Below are 13,262 nucleotides of genomic sequence, written 5' to 3'. Positions count from 1 at the left end.
TTTTCTAAATGTCTGCACAGTTAAGAGAGAGGCTGTTAAAGGGCAATACAAATATGACAATCCATTAATCCCAGTACAAACATTCAGCTAGCACCAAAGCAGCCATTCGTCTTTGTTGCAGCAGGGGGCGCTAAGCTTCCACAAATTGATGAAGTTATGCTGTTCTTGATGTACAGAGAACGTGCTTGCTTTTTCTTCTCCCTTAGCATGTGCAGCAGTGTTTAGAAAGTATATGGAAACAGGTCGAATTTTCGGTTTTCAGTTGTTCCTTGTGAAGACGTTCCAGTTTAATCAAGTTCGCTTCAGAAATATCACTAATTAGAATAATGTTCTTGTCACATTTACTTTGTTGTGCAAGTGTAAGTGTTGCATGACCTTACAGCTTTGAGTCAGTCAAAAATGAGAAATATTTTAGCTTTCTTTGGATGAAAAATACTATCCAGACTGTTGTTGGTGATAGAGCAAGAGTATCTGTTGTTGACATACAGATGTGTGAAGGTACCACTGATATTGAGGTGTGTAAAGAAAACCTGTTATGGTCAATAAGAAAATGTATTGATCACAAACATTGACTATTTTCAGTTAGAATACTAACTGAAAATAGCATTCTATTTTCAGTAGAATGCTATACAGTAGAATTTATACTGAGATCAGACTTTATCTCAGTATAAAGTCTGAGATTCAGAAAATAAATGCAACAGTGAGTATCATCAGTTACCAAATCGCTTAAAAGTGCCATTGACAGGAAAACGGTGGGAAAAAGTAGAAAATGTGACGCAGGTTTAACGAATCTGCTGTAAAGTATGAATTCACCTTACAGGTTTATTCTAAAAGTTCCCATATTTCCTGTAAAACCATCAAAAAGGAGACATTTACCTGAATTATTAAAGTAACAAATCATTTTCACATCACATCTAAGTTGTATGGAGGCATAATTTGACTCTGATGGCTTCAGACTCTGTGATCTTCTGCAGACAACTCAGTTGCGGGTTAGAGGAAATGGAGAGAAACAAAGGGGAAGCAGGGTGTGGAGCTCCATACAGTTTACTGTGATATTAACAGTGACTAACTTCTAAAGGGCCCCTAGTCAGGTGAATCTCTATCCAGGCATTATCTATGCCCACTTATACTAACATGACCATGGAGGACTGGGCACCTACCTATCTCCAGAAGCCATTGGGCGAGAGTCAGGAAACCTGGACCTATTATAGTTTGACAGGACAAACTATGATGCTTGCACACTCTCATTCCTAATGGCAATTTAGACTGAGTCACTCCTAACAGTCATGTTTTTGGACTGTGGGAGGAGGCCAGACTGCCCAGAGATAACCAATATATGCATAGGGATAATATATGAACACCCCAGGTTGAGATTTGCCTGGGATAATTTAGGATGTTTAAATGTTTTAAGCCTGTGTATTCTTGACTTAAATTTACTTAGAGGGGGCTTTAAAGGTAAATCTTATTTCCATCAAACTCACTTGGCCCGGATTATTAAGAGAGTTTCTTCCCGGGCGCCATGACCTAAAGTGTGGTTCTAGCCTGAGCCCTAACTCAACCCTTCAATTGATGAATTCCTCTGCTGACCTGTTGTCAAAATACTTGATCCTATATCCTCAATCTGAACTGAGGAAAAGCACACAGTTAGTTGAAGTGATGGCATAAACAACAGCCACGGATTGTGTTTATATTAGTGAGAACAACCTCCCTTCCTTACAGAGGCGATATATATGAGGGAACATGTGTGCATGTTTGACAGAAAACAGAGGGAAAAGAGAGGACAATCCCACGGTGGGACTGTGAGGAGCAAGCCCGCTCTTTCTTCTCCTAACTGTTTGGATTGGTTAAAGCAAACAAATCCCTCCGGCCAAGCGGTAGGCTCAAGACAAGCACTCCCCGGGCCCCGCACAGTCCTCTCGCTACTTTACACTAAACTCTTCCAGATGATTTATGAGCTCTCTCTTCTTAGAGGCTCTTTGCTGCTCACCTTTCATTCGGCAAAGCTCGGCTGACGGGGATCTGTACTTGGCGCGCTGGAAGCCGTCATTAACCAGGGAGATCTGTTTTAACTCGCGTCCTCCTTGCAGCGCTTTATAGTGTTTAAGGATGTAATATGGATTAGCAATGTTTGCTGTACTTCCTGCTTGTACAGTCTGTTGTCTGTAGGTTGAGATGAAACTTGAAGGTTTCATAAGAAGTTTCATCGGTCTTGTGAATGACCACACATTCAGGTCCATGAATGATCACAGATGCAACCAAAGGCCATGTCCTTTATTTATAAAGAGTTTTACTTCACTGTTTGAACCCCCCCCCCCCCCCCCCCACACACACACACACACACACTATCTTTATTTTAAGGTGAGGAATCAAGTTGGAGAAGATTTCGAGTGTACTACTTCTATGATGTTACTTTTTTGTGTTTTGTTCTCATTATTCCTGTCTTTGTTGGATCCCCACATTCCATTATCATCATAAGGATTACTAATCTGTTTCAATTTCTTTGCTTATTCCTGACAGACATTCACTACATTTATGCCGTCACACTAGAGATCCAATTTCCTAATCCTGTTTTACTACCACCCTTTATAATAAGTTTAAAAACTGAAATAAATTATTAGAAGGTGCAATTTTTTTGGTGTGCCGCTGTAAAATGATCTAGATGTCTACAAAGAAAAGAGCAGTGTTTGGATGAGATGATCAACTTGACTCTCTATGTCAGTGCTGTTCAAAGCCAGTCCTCAAACCAATTTAATTGGATGGGTCGCTACAAGACCTTTGCAGAACTTGCTGACAACTGACCAGCTGAGTAGGAATGTGAATCAGGGACACATCTCAACACGAACCTGGGACCACAATTCACATGATGCTGTACAAGAAGAAAGCCATAGCATGGTTTGAACCACGTGTAGTTTAAACATAGGCTCGGGAAAAGAGCCACACCTCAACCACACTTCTAATTACTTAGCAATCTACCCATACTAAGTTCAACCATCTTTCACTTTCCGTTATGTTCGTTCAAACCAACCCTCCCTTATCCACATCCGGATGTAACCTTATCCCTATTTATGCTCTTCATCCCTACTTTATATTTTCATTCTTCATCCGCTCTTCCTTGTTCAAGATTCCGTCTGCAGTGGTCCTAAGTTATGCAGGGAAAAAGCTAATTCCTGAAGACACCATCCCCACACTGAGATTCCTCTTCCCAAGTCTTCATCAATAAGCCTCCCCATATGACCCATCCACTCGACCCCTTTCTTCAATAAACTTTTTATTGTGTCCTGGTCCTTGCTAGTGAAGGATTATTAACTGCCTGGCTGGCCCTGCCTCAGTCTCAGCCTCAGCCTCACTTTAAAGATGTGGTTTAGTTGTCTTCATCTTGTGTCTCTTTCCTGTTTATTTGAGCGGTGTCTTCAGTGCAGTTACCTTTTGTATCACCTGGGTCTCTCGTCGGGCAACTTACGAATTTTGATAAGTGGTTACTTAAGTCAGGACCCACCAAATAACGAGTCCTTTAACTTTTCCACCCAAAGACCACTTTTGTGCTGACCTTTTCTGGGCAATGACAATCTTTGGCATCTTTGTCTAGTTCTTCGTAGCAAACTGATTTCATTGCATTGCACTCAGAAATGCTCCTCATACATTATGCCAAAGTCACAGTTGGGTGTTTAAACATGACAAAAAAATTGGAACTGGTTAAAGCAAACTACACTCCAGGTTTTGGAATAGCTTTCGAAAAGATTTGACCTCAACCTTCGTAAAAAAAAAAAAAAATGGAGTACTCATAAAGGATGAGTCATCTAAGGGAACCAACCAATTAAAATAAGTTGTACCAATTTTGTAAAGAAAAGAAGTCAAACATCTAGTCAGAATTGATCCAGAAGCTTGCTAATGGCAATAAAAGCATCTGTTGTGCAGGTGCAACTTTTTAAGGGATATTTAACCAAATATAAATGGATGTTTGTACATTTTTGATAGTTTCTGCATAATTCTGACCTAGTGTGTGTTTATGATAATCCACAGTAAATTAAAACCTGTGAATACAGTTTTGTTGTTTTAAGAATCGTTGCAGTTGAAAAGTGGCACAATCCTCCTATCCTGCAAATAAATGGTTCAAATCTCATAATTAGGGTGATCTTGAGCCTATCTTTTGCTTTCTTCAGATCCACCAACTCTGTAGCAATATTTTCTTACATGAAGCCAAACTGTTCCTAAGTGGTCATCTCCTTTCTTCTTAACTAAGTGTTATCAACACTTTCCAACATTGTACTGTGGGTTCCAAACCCATATAAATTGTCAGGAATCACAGAGTTTAGTTTCAACACATTGGTCAGTCTGGTTCTTTTATAAGATAAAATATAAAATAACTATAATATAAGTATCCAGGGTATAGAACAATTGTCTTACAGCAAAAAGGTATTGGTTCAAATCTCAGCCTGGGGTCTTAGAGTTTATCTGTTCTCCCTGTACATTTGTGGGTTTTCTCCAGGGACCACAGCTTCCTCCCACAGTCCAAAAACATCACTGTTAAGTTAATTGAAATTTCTAAATTCCCCTAAGGTATGAGTGTGCATGGTTGTTTGTCTCTGTGTTGTCCTGGAATGGACTGGCAAACTATCCAGGATGTACCTTGCCTCCCTACCAGATTCTCCACCCATGGTAAAGCTTCACAGACAGTTTCGTATATAGACAATTTATTTTTTGTATCAGAATTTTTCTCAAAACTTCTTGCTGTTTTTTTTTTGTTTGGTTTTGTTTTTTTTACAATAGAAAAGGGATATCTTATCTTTAGGCAATTATTTTCAATTTTTAAGGTTTTTATTTCTTCTTTTATAAAGTATAATTAAAACAATCAATTCTCTAGCAAAACACATCTGTAAAGAGTTTCATGAAGCGTATATGGTTTGAATTTTCTAAATGCATTGGCGCGCATTTTAACAGCAAGCCTGAAAATGGATAACATTCATTTTCTTTAGTTTTGGAGATGATGGAATCTGACTTTGGTTGTCAAACTGATGTATGTTGGCTGATGGCTGTCAGCTGTAAAGTGAATTATGGCATCAGGCAAAAAGAAAAGAAAAACACATTTCCACATCACTTGTTAGGGAGTTATGAAACTAATTTTAGAGGTGCTAGGAAAACAAACCTAGGTACATCATTAAAAAAAAACGTAGACTTCGAGGGAAGGTTGAAAAGTTCATTTTGGTGAATTGAGGAGCCAAACTAAACACCTAGGTTGTTTTCCTCCCTCTTGCTGCAGCATTGGTCATGGTCCAGCTGGTGTTAGGAAAGAAGATGAAAGAAGCTGATAAAAAAGGAAAACCCTGGCATGCTGCTGCTGAAAGTGTCAGAATCAAGACCTATTAGTGCTTCAAATCATTCAGTGAAAGTCTGAGATTTAGGGGATCATACTGGCGGAAGCCTGGACACAGAAACATTGAAACCTCCTCTGTCTCCTGTAAATCTCGGGCTGTCAGGTGAAAATGCAGCTGGAGAAAGTTTAAAATAAGGCTGCCGACTCAGATAATTTTACTCCCAGGGTCCAAACATTTTTTGGTTTAATATGTCTAGATTCAAACATGAGAGATCATAAAAATATACAGCAGCAGCAACATGGAGCATAAGGATGAAGAAATTTAAACCATTTCTTCCCTGGATTATTTTGCAAATTGTTCTGGCTTAGAGCTCCAATAAGTATGGGGGAGCATTACATGTTTCAAAGAGACATGACTGCAGAAACATAAAACTCCTTAAATCACAAACAAGGCCTGAGGCCTATTTCTTCCAGACACTCAACCCCGACATCTTGATTTAAAACTATGATCTTCCCTGGCATTTTTCCAAAATTTTCATTACCTTTTCTCATTTGTATGCAGAATTCCTTCATTTAGAGCAGTACAGTAAGTCTACATTCAGTCTGAAGATTTCTATATTTAAGATCTCTAAAATCGCAATTTTTAGAAATCTTAAATCTCTAAAAATTGAGAAAACTAGTTTAGTTGACATTTTGAACAGTACTGAAAGTCACACTTTGTTTGATCACATCAAAAATCTCCACAAGAATGCAATTTATTCATCAGTAATGCAACTTGAACTTGAACATTAGAAAACACTGACAGTATTTAATTCCTGCATGACCAGGGTTCTGAGTATCCAGCAGGGAACTACAATTGTGCTTAAATTTATGCATGACTTCAGCAGGTCTCTCGGACATGTACCCCAAGTGAAATGGAATTGTTTTGTTGAAAACCATCAGAGAAAATTCCTTACAGTGAAATGTAACCAATGTTGTGGTAGGGCTGCAGCCAACAACCAGAGAAAAAACATCAGAAGGTCAGCATTGCTCAGAGATAATCGGATGTAGTTGTAGGTCTAAAAATCAAGTAAACACTTGTACGATTGATTATAATACCATAGTGCATGATGTCCCAGGATTTCTATCCTTGATCGCATTCTCAACATAAAATAGAAAACAGCCCCTTAAGCCCTTGTACTCTATTGCCTCAAGTTCACCTGAAATCCCTTTAGTTTTATTAAAACCAAGATGATGTATATCTTCCACTAATGCCTCCTGACCACTCCAAGTACCACACATAAATATTGCATATTTACACAATAAATACATACACTTAAGTCTACTTTATGTGTTCTATTAAAGATTAATGACCTCTGCATAACGATTTCTAAAGTAAATGTGCAATTAATGGACTGCAGGCTTAAAAGCATAGAAAAGACTATTATTGACAAATTAGTTTTTTATCTTTATCACATTGCGACTCCATGCCAGTGAGATAGTGCTGCTCCTTCCACACCTGAGCAGACAGTTGTCTGTATTTCTCCTGATAATGACGTCAAAACCCAGGCCCGGTAATGTATTCCCTATAAGTGCTGACAAGGCACCTTGACCCTACATCTTTTTTGAGGTGAATGAGGTTGTAACTACATGCGACTACAAGCCTTATTAATGTCAGTACTGATATATTTCAGACGCTTTTGGGTAAGGCTGGTATATCTAATCAGGCTATTGTTCAAATTCCCAACCAATGAAAAAAGGTACAACTGTGATATTTTTATCCATTTTAAAATATAAAAGTTGATGTTCCCATATATTATTATCCGGATTTGCTCCACAATAAGTTGTTGTTTACATGTAAGAATGTAGTTCTGGAAGTCACAATTCACCTCATCAGTCTGCTTTCAACTTGGAAAATCAGCAGCTTTACTCCGTGATCCCCGCAGAAGATAGCGGTCCTCAATATATCTGAGACCTTGGCCACTTTCCAGAGAAGAAGTGGCAAACGCAAATCCTCGAGAGCCTTGAGGGACAGTGATCAGTCACTTTAGGATGTATCCCAAGTCCAACACACTTGATTTAAATGTCAATCACCTCACCATCATGCACTCAAGTTCCGGAGTCGTGCTCATGACCTAAAAGTTACAGGAATGGAGTTTGACACCTGTATTCCAGAGGAAGCTATTTCTGGCATTTACATTGAAGAACTAGACCTGGAACAATAATTCAGAACCCCTCCTTTCATCTTTCATTCAAAGACTTGAGAAACTCCCTCTTTACTGCAGACAAACTGTTGATCCATCTGCTGCTATTTCCAATATACTTAAATTTATCTAACTGAGGAAAAGACTTTCCTTAATGCTGAAGGGACTATTTCATGTTTTCCAGTTATTTAGCATTGAATAGAATAATAATAGGACTGAATTCTTGGTCAGATTTGACACAAGACAAAAATGGCAACTTTCAAAAAAAAAGATGTTAAGAAAGGAGGGGGTGAAGGGGTAGTAAAATTACAAATAAAGTAATTACTGAAGATCTGCTTGCCAAAATACAAAAATGTAAAAAAACAAATTTTTTTATAAAACTCAGTGTATGAATTAATGAGCAAAGCCTTCCAACAGAAGCTCAGAAACAAACAGACATAGCGCTCCTTTAATTTATCCATTATGTGTTGGATAAGGAGCCTGACTGAAATACTCAGATCTAAAGTAGCATTCAAGGTCCTATCAATATTACAGTGCCCATTAAGAACATCAGATTCTGTAATTACACTAATTGGAGTCATTTGTAAAACAAATAGACTGGAGCTGCTTAAAAAGTGGCCCAGGAGCATTGTGTGTGAGATGAAGTTGATAAAGTGGCTGCCTTTGTGTTTCTACTTCGTTTTCCAGCTCACCATAAATGATCCAGAAAATGTCCTAATGAACAATACAGGTGGGAAAGTCATGAATCCTGGAGGTCCCGCTACCATTTGGAAAAAAAAAAAGAAAACTGCTGTTTTCGGGTGACTTGGAGAGCAAACATTCCCAGCTAATGACCGGTTTTTAGAGCAACCAGTATGGCTGAATGAAGCCTAACTAACCTGCTGGGGGAAAAGTGATATCTGAAATGCGACCCTCCACAGGCAAAACCTCTCCAAACCTCTAGGGGCGTGTATAGATGAGGGAGGCTGCTAATGAAGCAAGTAAATAAGAATTATTCTGTTATGTGCACCTGCATAAAAAGCATGGGCCAGCCCACCCTTGCTGCTTCTATGTAGAGGATTTAAGAGGGAACAAACCAGCCAGGTGCTCCTGATTAAATGTATTGATTGACCAGCCATCATCTTTGTGGCCATCTCTATAAAAAGAAGAATTTGAACAGTGTGGAAAAACTTCAGCAATAACAACAGAGTAGCAACTGTTGCTGTTGATTGATAAGAGAAGGGTTACAAGGTCATATCCAAAGTATTTAAAGTCAATTTTTTACAGAAACAACGTTTTTAAAACATTCAAGAAAGCTGTCAGTCTTCTCAGGAATGGACATCCCAACCATGTTATTTCAAGGTTTACACATAAAATGTAGAGAAAGTATAAAAAAAATCTACAGGCCTCCAACTTCTAGTGAAACTCAGGGCACTCATTACTACAGCTCTGTTAGAAAGGTTACACTTTAAACATTTGATCTTAGGAGTTTATTTAAAAAAGAACTGAAACAGAGATTCTAGAACCTGAAACAAGATGCTGCAAACAAACCACCATGTAAATGGATACAAACATCTCCATAAACATAGAAAGCATTTTGATATTTCAACACCACAACTAAAAGTTAAGGAAATATAACCAAGGCATTGCATATCTTTCAGTTTCAGTCATTACCCTGCTAAGAAAAACGTGCGCATCTCAGACAGTTCTCAAGTCGTTATGCCCACCATGACTTCACTGATGTCCCACAGTTTTGATGCCACTTCCTGATCTGTGGCCTTATCCAGAAGTTCCAGAGGCTTACAATCTGCAAAGCACTTTCCCTGCACACCGTCAACATCCAGGCTGGAGGCCAAATACACCGAAGTCTGAGCTCCTTCCTCTGGGCTTTTAAACAAGCCTCGGGAGATCAGGTTAAAAAGGGGCTTTGCTAAAACCGGAATGTGCACATGCCGTCCCAGGTTAGTCCTCACGATGCCTGGAGTCAGAGCATTCACTGTTACTCCACTGCCCTCCAGACGGCGGGCCAACTCGCAGGTGAACAACAAGTTTGCCAGTTTGCTACGACTGTAGGCAAAAGCCTTGTCGTAGAACTGCTCACTGTCCAGGTCTTCGAAGTTAATGTCACCGTGTTTGTAAAGCTTGGAGGAGACCACCACAATGCGGCTGGGTGCTGAGCGTTTCAGGAGGTCCATCAACAGGTGGGTAAGCAGGAAGTGACCGAGGTGGTTGACCCCGAACTGCATCTCGAAGCCGTCCTCTGTTTTGGTGTAAGGACACTGATAGACTCCAGCGTTGTTGATCAGAACATGTAACTGAGGTTCCTCCTGTTTAACAGCACAAAGGAGAAACTCAGCACATTTATGCTTTCCAAAACTAATGAACTCAACAAATGTAGAGCCTCAAAGAGGAAGGAAACAGATGCATGGATTTCAAAATCTTTTACTGGTGAAAATCTATTACTTGTGTAATTTGTATTTAGGCAAAAAAAAAAATTCAAATTTTTTTTTAGCAGAATAGCTAAAGCTCAGTGAGGTTCCACAGAATGAATGTCAGGTGGCTTGAGAACTACCGCAATTGATTTGTTTTAAAATTTACCTTACAACTTCGGTAAATCCTGAAGACAAATAGCTATATTAATGCAATATGACATGTGACATGATGGGAATCTGGTGTGTAACTAAGCAATGCAAGTTTTTTTATAATGCCTTTGGGTAGAATAAATTACTTGTTGAATGCAATTTATTTTAGACTCATGTTTTGTGGACTGTGGACATTTGAAACATGTATTCAACTAATTTAAAAATTAGACCTCCGTTTTTAATTCAACCTAAACTATTATCCTGCACTGAAACGTATAAAGATGTGCAGTTTAATGATCAACAATCTATTTACCTTTATAATGTCTTCACAGAAGGAGCGCACAGACCTCAAGGAGGCCAGGTCCAGCTGTTTGACCATGACCTGTCTGCCGTCTGCCCCGGTCTCCTGGCGGATGTCCTGGGCAGCCTCCTCCGCCCTGGTTTGGTCCCGACAGGCCATTATCACCCGGCCCTGGAGCTTCACAATCGCCGCTGCTGTAGCTTTCCCGATCCCGCTGTTCGCTCCCGTCACTATCACAGTCTTCCCCTGCATCATGTTAGCTGGTAAAGCCTGTTTACAGAGCTGCTGCTACAGTTAGCATCACGTGACAATAACAAGGAAGAAAGACTTCACTACCCAGAATTCTCATGATGGACAGTTGGCCAATTAAAAAACCGGGAATAAAATCTGTTTGTTTTTGAAGATAACATCTAAATCAATTGGACGTGATATTTAATACAGACGTTTTAAAATCATTATGCAAAATTATTTGTATTTCTTCTAGACGTACAGACACAAAACCATTGAAAAAGTGCAATGACGTCTAACTGCACATGTTGCTAATTACTGCTAAGACTTAAACTTAGATCTTAAGTAGTCCTGGAGAAATGGCAGGGAAAATATATTTATAAGGTTAATGACAATAACTAAGATGTCTGCTTATATTTCTCCCTTCATATATAAATCTGTCAGATAAAAACATTCATCCTACTATCATTTGTTATTTTTATTTACTTATTGGAGCAATCAGCATTAGGTGGTCACTTTATTCTGACACAGGTGCATAATATTGGTAAGTAACTTTAGAGCTGCCATCTCCAACTGAGCTTCTGCCTCACAGAACCCCCCTCCACAACGCCTTCCCCACTCAGTTCCTCCAGACTAGTGGCAGGAGCAATCTGGGAGAACTGCAAGTTTTCTGAGCTTGTCATATGAAGTACCTATGTAAAAACAGTTGTAAATGGCATAATGGAAAGACATGGTTGTGATGATGTGCTGAAGGCAGAGTGTCAGGAAGATCAGGATCTCCTTAAAGAAGCAGAGAAAACTTTCAAGGCGTCAAATTGTGGAGTCAGATTTCTTCAAGTTATGTTTGATATATACAGCATTTTTACAACAAGTGAAGGTAATATAGTTACTCGATTTTGCTATAAAATTGTACTAAATGTGCCTTGAAAATACAATACTGTCCCTTTAACAATTGATGAATATGACAGTGACCAGATAGACATACATCTGTGAGTTACAGATGGCCTGAAATCATTCAGTGGAAAAAATACATTTTTCATGATATGTTAATTTCTCTGAATATAGTTGTAGATTCCTTTAATCAGACTGTAGTGCCTGAATCTTCTCCAATGACAGACAACCAGGAGATATTCTTCCAAAAACAGGAACCATTTTGAATGTTTTCTTTTATTCAATCATATCACCAACATTCTAGGTCAGTGGAAAACTTTTATTCATATTTCTTTGGAAAGTGAACTAAAGAGGATAACAAAATTAAAATGAAAATCAAAAAGGTAATGACTTAAGGTTTTATGCAGGTTTTTTTGGGAATTCATGTAAAATGCATGTTCTTAAAGGTTATGAACTGTTAGGAAATTAGTACCGATCCCCATAGTTATTTTTAAATATAGTTTAATTTCCTTTGTGGCTAAATGTTTATGCTTGACCATCCCAAATAGAAACCAAACCCCACTACATACAAAATGAAAGCTGTATGCAGCTTCCAATAGTTTTTTGTGAACTTTTGACTTGATCTCATAAATTCCGTCATCAAACTGTTCAGTTGTCGCTATGTGTCATGAATGTATGGTTTCATTTACAAGCTGTAAAAGGGTGTGAATCAGTCTGACTCTGGTCAGATGGTCTCTAGTGTCTCACATTATTGATTGTTGTACTGACAGACCTTAAAAGGCACTATGGTGACCTGTGTTATGATTTGGCTCCTTATAAATGAACTGGGATGAGGAAGTCGAAGACGTGGTGATTTTCATAGACAGATGTGAACATGAGTATGTTGGGTTAAAGATTACTGTCTGTCCACAAACCATGTTGAAACCCCCGCATTTATGCTGTACTGAGGATCCATATTCACAGAGTATGAGAGACTCACCACATTGACATGCTACTGAAAAACCTCATATTATTCTCACTGGATTCTCAGATTTCCTAAATAAATCAATGAAAACCTTTAGAGACCCCAGTGGCCTCATGCCAAGAGAAACATGGATTCAAACCCCTCCACTTCCACCGCTGGTACCAAGGCCGAGCCTGTCGTGGTTGGTTTCACAGTTGGGGCTCCACCAGCAGCAATAATGTGGTAATAACATCTGTAACATCTGGAAAGCATTGGAGCAAAAGCCGAGCTTGTAGCAGACAAATTAGCCTGGTTCCAGCAGCTGAGAGGGAAAGCAGCTCTGCTCTGCAGCTTCCCATCACTCCAGTAGCTGCTGCGCAGCTGCCTATGGAGAAAAATAACTGCTGGATGCTTGGACAAACTATGGGGAGAAAATGAACATATTTATGAGTGCACAGAGGAACTAAACAAAACAACAGTGCAAAGGGGGATCTTATTAAGGGAAATGGTTTAAAGGCCACAGTGATGCTTAAGAAATAGGATAAGAATATGATTTTCCATCTCAGTCTTAGTTGTTAATAAATAGCATCTTCATCTATCAGTGCAACAAACAAAGACTGTTCATTTGCTGATGGGTGGAGGGAGTCCAGTGGCAACCATCACATCTGTTCTTGCTGTGACAGAAATTGTGGAAAAGTGGGCGGTTTTGAACTGACTGGAATTGGTAGGAACTTTTTGAAAGTAGATTAACTTCAGGAATTAAGGATTCAGTTTAAGTTCAGTCTCCAGCATTAACAGTGAGTGGTCTGTTTACACCGATTCTCTACCATTTCCTGAACAAATG

The 13,262-nt window shown here is 39.1% G+C and overlaps 1 protein-coding gene across 2 annotated transcripts; it reads right to left on the bottom strand.

Moving 5' to 3' along the window:
• Positions 1 to 6,044: 6,044 nt before the first annotated feature.
• Positions 6,045 to 10,949, bottom strand: LOC114133731 (retinol dehydrogenase 14). 2 transcript variants are annotated; one of them, XR_003593258.1, is made up of 3 exons: positions 10,369 to 10,949; positions 7,361 to 9,800; positions 6,045 to 7,273 (listed from the first exon to the last, which is right to left on the bottom strand). XR_003593258.1 is itself a non-coding variant. In XM_027999776.1 (2 exons), the coding sequence occupies exons 1-2, from the start codon at positions 10,609 to 10,611 to the stop codon at positions 9,183 to 9,185; spliced, it is 861 nt and encodes a 286-aa protein (XP_027855577.1). In that variant the 5' UTR covers positions 10,612 to 10,949; the 3' UTR covers positions 6,045 to 9,182. The 2 variants fall into 2 exon arrangements, 1 of the variants encoding a protein (XP_027855577.1); XM_027999776.1 differs by having other exon boundaries at positions 6,045 to 9,800.
• Positions 10,950 to 13,262: the final 2,313 nt, after the last annotated feature.

Source organism: Xiphophorus couchianus, chromosome 19 (genome assembly GCF_001444195.1).
Source record: "Xiphophorus couchianus chromosome 19, X_couchianus-1.0, whole genome shotgun sequence".
Taxonomy (NCBI): Eukaryota; Metazoa; Chordata; class Actinopteri; order Cyprinodontiformes; family Poeciliidae; genus Xiphophorus; species Xiphophorus couchianus.
This window is presented reverse-complemented; position numbering and strand designations above follow the sequence as displayed.

Excerpts from the sequence above, each read along its gene's own strand:
- LOC114133731 (XM_027999776.1), bottom strand. The coding sequence starts at position 10,611 with ATGATGCAGGGGAAGACTGTGATAGTGACGGGAGCGAACAGCGGGATC. Across the intron at positions 9,801-10,368 it reads TCTGTGAAGACATTATAAAG|GAGGAACCTCAGTTACATGT; the intron begins GTAAATAGATTG and ends GCTGTTAAACAG.